Raw genomic sequence first — 9,860 nt, 5'->3', positions numbered from 1 at the left:
AAATACGACCTAATGAGAGGAGCAGGGTGGGTGTTCCTGTTGCCTGAGTAATTCTCCAAAAAGGGACACTTTTCCGGCAAGTTTTTAGGGTATTTGGGCCTGACAGTTGGGAAGATTTGAATGAAACGATATCAGAGGGCACAATGTGACAGCAAGACACGTAGAGAAGGTGGTCAGGGGTGGCCTCTCTTATATACCAGCTTCCCCACCGGCCAAGGCAAAGGGTTCTCCCCCAGTGGTGACCCACCTCCCCATATGAGAGCCTGGCGATACCTTACTGGAGCGAACGTTGACCTCTGCTTGGCAACGTTAGAGAAATAGGAGCCATCATAATAGTGTGTTCTTAGCTGGGAGCTGAGACAGTAACTCCCCGAAGAGCCCGGACTCGAGTTCCCTGGCTGGCGCACTGCCTTGTGGCCAGGGCAAGGCCTCGACATTAGATCCTGGTCCATCTTTTTTTTTTTTTTTAAGATTTTATTTATTTATTTGAGAGAGGGAGAATGAGAGAGAGAGAGAACACATGAGAGGGGATAGGGTCAGAGGACGAAGCAGACTTCCTGCCGAGCGGGGAGCCCGATGCGGGACTCGATCCCGGGACTCCAGGATCATGACCTGAGCCGAAGGCAGTCGCTTAACCAACTGAGCCACCCAGGCGCCCCAGATCCTGGTCCATCTTAAGCAACCCTCTCAGGTCCCCTCCCTCTTCGGGAGCTTTGTACTGTCACTCAATAAACTTTACTATGGCTCAAGAAACTTTGCTTTGCTGCCCACCACTCTTCATCTGGTTTACCTCTTCATTCTTCAAAGCGGCGTGACCAAGAACTGTGGTCACTGAAGGAAAAACTCCTGTAAGTCCAGCAGAAAAAGAAATGTTTTATCTTTGTGTGTAGGACAAAAAATATGAATAAGCAATTAGCAAAAGATATACAAATAACCAATGAACATATGAAAAGATATTCAATCTCTCTAGTAATATAGTAAATACAAAATAATAATGAGATACTATTTTTTTACATGAATATTGTCAAAAGAATTTTAAGATTGACAGTATCTGGTGCCTGGGTGGCTCAGGGGGTTAAGCGTCTGCCTTCAGCTCAGGTCATGATCCCAGGGTCCTGGGATTGAGCCCCACATCGGGCTCCCTGCTCAGCGGGGAGCCTGCCTCTCCTTCTCCTGCTACCCCCTGCTTGTGTGTGCACTCTCTCTCTCTATTAAATAAATAAATAAAATCTTTTTTTTTAAAGATTTTATTTATTTATTTGGGAGAGAGAATGAGATAGAGAGAGAGAGCATGAGAGGGGGGAGGGTCAGAGGGAGAAGCAGACTCCCCGCTGAGCAGGGAGCCCGATGCGGGACTCGATCCCAGGACTCCAGGATCATGACCTGAGCCGAAGGCAGTCGCTTAACCAACTGAGCCACCCAGGCGCCCCATAAATAAATAAAATCTTAAAAAAAAAAAAAGATTGACAGTATCTTGTAATGCCAGTGGTTAAAAAAAAAAAAAAGATTCTGGTCCCTCTTATTCTAAATGTCACACAGCCCATTTCCAATGACCCCTTCCTGCCTTCGTGGTAGTAATCCTATTGTCCCTGTCTTGACTGCAAGAAATTCTCCAGTCCCTTGTCTCCCATGTTACTGCTCGGTGGATGGGAGCCCTGGGTGTGGATTCTGCTCCCCAACACTCAGGGGTAGGTATTAAATGTCATGTTTCTTTATGTTTCTATATCAGGTAACAAGCTCAGTGCCCTGGTACCTGGTTGGTGGGAAATTGAATAACAGGCATGATTTGGGGGCTGCTCATCTTCAGGGTTAGGGAAGACTCTGTAGCCTGGGGTTTGGGGGGTGGTGGTCAGCTAGTCTTCAGGTGACAGCCGTCACGGCTATTATGTTCACTTTCTGCGGCCCTGAGGCCAGCCTTGCTAGAGTGGTGATGGGAGGGGGGACCTGCCCTGGGCGTTGACCCACACCCACTTTCTCCTGTGCCAAAGCCCTATTCCCTCCTTTTCCTCTCACCCCACAGCAGCCCTGGATGACCCACGGGGTACTGGTTAAAGGGCTTGTTTCTGCGGAGGGGGCCTGAGGGATGAAAGGGAAGTACATTTGTCACAGTATATTCCTTTATGTTTTCCAGATTTTTTACCAAACATTTTGTGTTTCTTCATCAAGGTGTTTTCAGAACATTTTTAAAATTAAAAATATTTAAAATGCTGGGGCGCCTGGGTGGCTCAGTCGGTTAAGCGTCTGCCTTCAGCTCAGGTCCTGATCCCGGGGTCCTGGGATCGAGCCCCGCATCGGGCTCCCTGCTACGCGGGAAGCCTGCTTCTCCCTCTCCCACTCCCCCTGCTTGTGTTCCTGCTCTCGCTGTGTCTCTCTCTGTCAAATAAATAAATAAAATCTTTAAAAAATATATTTAAAATGCTTTTTTCCCACAAAGTGCTTCTGCAGAGTCTGAAACCAGATCAGCAAGGGGGTTGGTTATTACGGGATGGAGGGCTCTGCCTTTCGCACCACTTTGGACTGGGTGCTGCTACCCCTACCACTTTAACGAACAAGGGAAAGGAAAACCCTTTGAGTTTCCATATCAAAATACAGCTGAATGCAGGGCGCCTGGCTGGCTCACTGGGTGGAGCAAGCGCCTCTGGATCTTGGGGTTGAGAGTTTGAGCCCCACTTGTAGAGATTACTTAAAGATACTATCTTTAAAAACAAAAACAAGGGCGCCTGGGTGGCTCAGTTGGTTAAGCAACTGCCTTCGGCTCAGGTCATGATCCTGGAGTCCCGGGATCGAGTCCCGCATCGGGCTCCCTGCTCAGCGGGGAGTCTGCTTCTCCCTCTGACCCACCTCCCTCTCATGCTCTCTGTCTCTCATTCTCTCTGTCTCAAATAAATAAATAAAATCTTTAAAAAAAATAAAAACAAAAACAAAACTACAGCTGGATGTATTAATGCTTCTGGATAACCTGCCTTTTTTGTTATCGATTTACCTGGTTTAACTCTCCCAGGTTCTGAGATGCCTCACCATCTACCCGCAATTACGACCTTACTTGAAACACGTACCACACAAAACTTCCTGATCTTACCTCTACTGCCCCCCATTTTGTCCCCACCTCACACCAAATACACCGACCTTTTGGCTGTTTCCTGCCCATCGCTGGGCTGTTTTGAGTTTCTTTTTTTTTTTTTTTTTTAAGATTTTATTTATTTATTTGAGAGAGAGAGAATGAGAGACAGAGAGCAGGAGAGGGAGGAGGGTCAGAGGGAGAAGCAGACTCCCCGCTGAGCAGAGAGCCCGATGCGAGACTCGATCCCGGGACTCCAGGACCATGACCTGAGCCGAAGGCAGTCGCTTAACCAACTGAGCCACCCAGGCGCCCCTGTTTTGAGTTTCTTTACCTTTGCACCTTCTGTTTCCTTTGGCCATCATGTCTTTCCTCTTCTATGTCCCACGTACGCATTCTGCCTGCAAGGTCGAACTAATGTCTTCCCAGGCAAATCTTCCTGGGCAGGTCCACGTTGGAAAGGATTCTCCCCCAGGCTCATGAGGGAAGCATGTCCCCTCCGTGGAACCCTCAGTCTCTCCTTATTCCCCTCGGGACCTGGCCATCCAGATGAGGGTGGCCTCCTACACGTCACCTGGCGGAGAATGGAGGTGGCTTCGCTCTCTGCTTCTGCAACATTTCAGTGGAGGGTTTCCTGGAGTTGAGGGCTGTGGGCTGCTAAGTTAATTCCACAGCCAGTTTTCCAAGCCCCCTGACCTCTGACCTGGCCCATCAGTCCTGCTTAAAGGGGAGACAAGGGATTTCTGTTATACTCTGCACCTGCCCCCCACCACCCCAATTTCTGACTGGCTCCCCACCCCGTCTACTCCCCTCCAGTGATCTAGGGTGCTCAGAGCCTCCCCATTGTAGATCTGGCTCAGCCCTTCAGCCTCCCAACTCCTCCCAGGTGCTTTGTGTTCTCAGCCTTACTCTCCAGCCTGGAGCCTGCCGGTGGGGTTCTGGCTGATGGCTGGTGAGGAGTAGGAGAGAGTGATGGGAAGCAGAGCCTGGAGGGAAGGGGGGGAATCCCACTGGAGAGGTGTGGGCAGGTGAGTTTCGCTTGCAGCCTCGTAGCCAGGGAAAAGGTTCCATCTGGAGGGTGGAGGAAGAACCCAAGGACAGTCCCTTTCTGTCCCAGTTCCTTCTTCCTCTTGCCTCCCTCCAGCTGTGTTATTTCCAAAACCTACCCTTCCTCCAACTTGGTTCCCCAACCCTGACCCTCAGTGTTTGATTTGGAACAAGAGGACAGAGGATTACGTGGGCCACTTAAAGTCCAGGTTCCTACTTCAGCCCCACCTCCCGAGTTTGGCCTGACCCCTGACCCCTCCAGGTCCACCCCCCCCCCCCCACCCAACCATCTGCCCTTGGCTGCTTATCTTCAATGTGCCTCTTGCCCAGTGGCACCTCTCAGAGACCAGGAAACTCCAGAGACTCAAAGAGACGTCCTGCACCCAGGTCCTGTCTGTCTTTTATCTTTCTATTTCCCATTCTGCATAATGATTCAGGAGCCTAAGGACCATCCAGGAGATTTAACTATGGCTATCTTCATTATTTTGTCCCTGTGTAGTGTGCTGGTGACAGCCATGGGTGATGGTGAGAGTGAGAAAGGAGTGGAGAGGGAATGTAAACCCGGCCAGGCTCCCCGCTGCCCCTCCGTGTCCCCCAGTGCCCAGCCCGGGACACACCCCGGCCAGAGCCAGCTGTTTGCAGACCTGAGCCGAGAGGAGCTGACGGCTGTGATGAGCTTCCTGACCCGGCAGCTAGGGCCAGGCCTGGTGGATGCAGCCCAGGCCCGCCCCTCGGACAACTGCGTCTTCTCGGTGGAGCTGCACCTGCCCCCCAAGGCCGCAGCCCTGGCCCACCTGGACAGGGGGAGCCCCCCACCTGCCCGGGAGGCACTGGCCATCGTCTTCTTTGGCGGACAACCCCAGCCCAACGTGAGTGAGCTGGTGGTGGGGCCACTGCCCCGGCCCTCCTACCTGCGGGATGTGACGGTGGAGCGTCACGGGGGCCCCCTGCCCTACCACCGCCGCCCCGTGCTGAGGCGAGAGTATCTGGACATAGACCAGCTGATCTTCGGCAGAGAGCTGCCCCAGGCTGCCGGGCTCCTGCACCACTGCTGCTTCTATAAGCACCAAGGACAGAACCTGGTGACGGTGACCACGGCCCCCCGAGGCTTGCAGTCAGGGGACCGGGCCGCCTGGTTTGGCCTCTACTACAACATCTCAGGGGCTGGGTTCTTCCTGCACCCCGTGGGGTTGGAGCTGCTGGTAGACCACAAGGCTCTGGACCCTGCCCGCTGGGCCATCCAGAAGGTGTTCTTTCAAGGCCGCTACTATGAGAGTTTGGCCCAGCTGGAGGACCAGTTTGAGGCCGGCCTGGTGAACATGGTGCTGATCCCAGACAATGGCACAGGTGGGTCCTGGTCCCTCAAGTCCCAGGGGCCTCCCGGTCCGGCTCCTCCTCTGCAAGTCCATCCCCAGGGCCCCCGCTTCAGTGTGCAGGGGAGCCGGGTGACCTCCTCCTTGTGGACTTTCTCCTTTGGCCTTGGAGCTTTCAGTGGCCCCAGGATCTTTGACATCCGCTTCCGGGGAGAACGACTAGCTTATGAGATCAGCCTCCAGGAGGCCTTGGCCGTCTATGGTGGAAATTCCCCTGCAGCGATGCTGACCCGCTATATCGATGGCAGCTTTGGCCTGGGCAAGTACTCCACTCCCCTGACCCGGGGGGTGGACTGCCCCTACCTGGCCACCTACGTGGACTGGCACTTCCTTCTGGAATCCCACACCCCCAAGACAATACGTGATGCCATTTGTGTGTTTGAACAGAACCAGGGCCTCCCCCTGAGGCGACACCACTCAAATTTCTACTCCCATTATTTTGGGGGCCTTGCAGAGACAGTGCTGGTGGTCAGATCTGTGTCGACCTTGCTCAATTATGACTACCTGTGGGATATGGTCTTCCATTCCAGTGGGGCCATAGAAGTCCGACTCCACATCACCGGCTACATCAGCTCAGCATTCCTCTTTGGTGCTGCCCGAAGGTACGGGAACCAGGTTGGGGAGCAAACGCTGGGCACCGTCCATACCCACAGCGCCCACTTCAAGGTGGATCTGGATGTAGGAGGTAAGACATCCCTGGGGAAGCAAGGATTCTGGAAGAGGGGACTGAAAAGTTGTCTATTTGCTTTGGGATTTATGGAAGTTATCCAGGAAAGGAAGAGTTGAACATGAGTTGCAGTTTTGGAGTTCTGTACTTCCTCTTTAGCAGGATGGGAGAAAGCTGACTGTTGTATTTTATTTGGATCCTAGCTCACTGACTGGGTGCAGAGCTGCCTCCCTCCCTCCACATGACCTCATCAGAAAATCTTGGGAAATTGCAAAGCTCAGGGAGGAGGCAGGATCTGGGCTCACAAGATCCCCTTTGCCCTCATCCCTCCCTTGTTCTCCTAGAGGCCCCACTTCAGGGAGGCGACCAGTTGTTTTGTAGTTCATTTCTCTGTGTCTGGCCTGGGTGCCAAGGTTTTGGAGGACCTGTCTGCCTCCTGCCAAGTCCCTGGCGCACGCAGGCCAGCCCCGGAACCCCGCAGGTTGTACATTTCCTGGGGAGGTGAACCCTGCTCTTCCCTGGGCACCACACACCTAAGTGCAGGGGGGTAGAGTGGGTGCCGTGGAATGTTCAGGTAGTTCCTGGGGTTGGTGGTCACAGAGAGAGCCAAAGATCCATGATGTCTTAGAGTCCGTCTTCTCACTTTCCTTCCCCACATTGAGTCGATCACCCATTTTTTTTTGCAGTCTGCCTCTGAGACATGTCAGAGCCTTGCTGGGCCGGCCTTCTCTCTGCCCCTTCCACTCTTCTTCCTCTCAGATCCAGGGGCCGGCTTGCTCCCCTATCTAGCCCCAACTTTCCTTGAAGGCCCTTCCCCTCAGAGTGCAGCTCCAGCCTGCCCTTCGGCTCCCTGGCCCTCACCCCAGTGCTGCCTTAGCCACGCGCACACCCTCCTTGGCCCCCCACAGGTTAGTCAGGCTTCCTGCTTTTGCTCCTGTTCCCCCTCCCCCCCGCCTAGAACGCCCAGCTGTGTCATCTCTGCTACTCACGTCTCCTGAGACAAGGCTGAAAGGCACCCAGGAAGGCCCCTTTTCTGCCTGCACCTGTATCCATGACCTTGGACCTTGACTGTGCTCTTCTCACACGGCTGGCCTCTCAGGGCTTTGCCTCCTGCAGCCTCTGGGAGAGCAGGAGGAAGGGGATGGGGCTTCACTCCTCTGTGCCTCCCAGGGCTGAGCCCAGTCCTCTCCACTAATAAGTGTGAAGGGTTAGTGAATGAAGTCCCTGAAGAAATACCTTACAGGTCAACCGCTTTGGCCGAAAGACCGGGCATAGCTTAGGGAGAGGGAAGGGAAGCAGGGACACACTCCGTTCTGGGTTTCTCCTTGGCCCCACTCTGAAGCGGTGAATGGTGGGGAGGGGACAGAGTCCAGAGAGGACAGGGCAGCTGCATGACCAGCCCTCCCTCCCACCCTCCGCCCCCCCACCTCCACCTCCCCCCCCACCGCAGGACTGGAGAACTGGGTCTGGGCTGAGGACATGACCTATGTCCCCACGCCGGTGCCCTGGAGCCCCGAGCACCAGATGCAGAGGCTGCAGGTGACCCGGAAGCTGCTGGAGACCGAGGAGCAGGCCGCCTTCCCCCTGGGAGGCGCCCCCCCCGCTACGTGTACCTGGCCAGCAACCACAGTAACAAGTGGGGCCACCTGCGGGGCTACCGCATCCAGCTGCTCAGCTTTGCTGGGGAGCCACTGCCGCAGAACAGCTCCTTGGAGAGAGCCTTCAGCTGGGGGAGGTGAGTGGCGGGGTGTCAGAGAGAAGCTGGGGGAGGAGGGGGAGGGAAGGGTGCGTAGGGAGGGACAACTGGGAACTCAGTTCGAACTGTATTGGAGCAGAGGTGAGAGCTCCATTAGGATTTCCCGGTTATGGAAACACAAGCCCTGGGTCTATGCTGTCTGTGCAGGGCTAAGGCCCAGGCCAGAGAACGCTTCCCCACTTTGGATGGGGGGAGAGGCCATCCTGTGAAGTGGCAGGGGGACGAACAGAAGGATGTGGAAGGAGGTTGGCTGACCCACCCGGGTGGCACCAAAGTCATTGTGTGAATGACATGGGAAGCCCGAGGTCCATGACCTCGGCCCCCTTCCATCATCACAGTCAGGCAGCAGGACGGGGTTAGTGACCATGGAGGCCTGACCAGTGCCTCCCTAGGTACCATCTGGCGGTGACCCAGCGGAAGGAGGCGGAGCAAAGCAGCACCAGCATCTACAATCAGAACGACCCTTGGGCCCCCACCGTGGACTTCGCTGACTTCATCAACAACGAGACCATTGCTGGAGAGGTCAGCTGACTGTGGGAGGGTCACGGGAGGGAGACCAGGGCACAGAGATGAACCCCACATTCTCTCTTTTTTTTGTTTTTAAAGATTTTATTTATTTATTTGAGAGAGAGAGAGAGCACAAGAGGGGGGAGCGGGAGAGGGAGAAGCAGACTCCCCGCTGAGCAGGGAGCCCGATGCGGGACTCGATCCCGGGACTCCAGGATCATGACCTGAGCCGAAGGCAGTTGCTTAACCAACTGAGCCACCCAGGCGCGCGAACCCCACCTTCTCTTAAGTTCCCTGAAACCATCTGGCCTCCCGAGGGGTGGAGCTGACTCCTGCCTTCTGTGCTTTCCTGAATCATTACTTCCTGAGGGAATCATCCCTAGCTGGGAGCTCATTTGCAGACACTGGCTGAGGCCCCAGCCCATCGTGGAGACCCTGCAGCTCTCTGAGGCTTAGCTTCATGGACTTTGTCCTTTTCGGGCCCCAGGGTTCAAGCAGGGCTGGAAGACCAGCTCTCTTGTGTCTAGCGCTTCTTTCATTTCGGACTTGACCTCTGAAGGATTCATTTCTGAATGTCAGCCTTTTCTGCCTCCTAAACCCTCATCTCCCCGCTCCATCCTCTTCTCAGTCATTGGTAGGGAACTCTTGGAGAGTGAGGGAGAGGCGAGCTGAAATCGCCTCTGGGTGTCATACCTCTGGGGGTGGGTATGATGGTGCTGTGATGGGAAATGTCAGAGATGGAGAGCCCAGGCTGCGACAGGGAAGTGGGGCTTGCTCCCAATATGAAATTGACTGGGCTTTGACTCCTGGGCCGTAGGAAAAACTGCTTCAAGACTTAAGATCCTTTTGAGGGAAAATGGGCTGGCAAGGTGAATCCTCACATCCAAGACTGCTGTAGGAGGCAGGCCTGTCTTTCACAAAGCCAGGCCTCAGGATCCTCTTTCTTCTCCCCTGCCAGGACTTGGTGGCCTGGGTGACAGCTGGTTTCCTGCACATCCCACACGCAGAAGACGTTCCCAACACGGTGACGGTGGGGAATGGTGTGGGCTTCTTCCTCCGACCCTACAACTTCTTTGACCAGGACCCCTCCTTCGAGTCTGCGGATTCTGTCTATTTCCGGGAGGAACAGGATGCCAGGGCCTGCGAGGTCAACCCCCTGGCTTGCCTTCCCCAGGCTGCTGCCTGTGCCCCAGACCTCCCTGCCTTCTCCCATGGGGGCTTCTCTCACAACTAGGGGGTCCCTGGGACGGGGAATGTGGCCAGGGACCCCAGGGCCAGGGTGCGTGGGGAGGGGAGCGGTAGGTGCTGGGCCAGGCGGCCTGGTGCCCTCTTCTTCTCCTTCTTTCCACCCCAAAGCTCCCCGCGTCCCCTTCTCCCCAGGCCCCCTCTCTATCGCCCTCCCTGACACCCCCTCCCTGCTGGGAGCATCCTGAGCCTGTGATGCCTGGCACC

The 9,860-nt window shown here is 55.0% G+C and overlaps 1 protein-coding gene across 1 annotated transcript; it reads left to right on the top strand.

Annotated features, from left to right (window-relative positions):
- The first annotated feature begins 4,572 nt into the window (after nucleotides 1-4,572).
- LOC110573305 (membrane primary amine oxidase-like) lies at nucleotides 4,573-9,847 on the top strand. Its single transcript, XM_021681788.2, is given in 5 exon segments — nucleotides 4,573-6,163; nucleotides 7,596-7,739; nucleotides 7,742-7,880; nucleotides 8,294-8,423; nucleotides 9,367-9,847. Coding segments are annotated over 5 exon segments (2,280 nt in total). The 3' UTR covers nucleotides 9,643-9,847.
- The last annotated feature ends 13 nt before the right edge of the window (nucleotides 9,848-9,860 follow it).

This window comes from Neomonachus schauinslandi, unplaced genomic scaffold (assembly GCF_002201575.2).
Source record: "Neomonachus schauinslandi unplaced genomic scaffold, ASM220157v2 HiC_scaffold_754, whole genome shotgun sequence".
NCBI lineage: Eukaryota > Metazoa > Chordata > Mammalia > Carnivora > Phocidae > Neomonachus > Neomonachus schauinslandi.
This window is presented reverse-complemented; position numbering and strand designations above follow the sequence as displayed.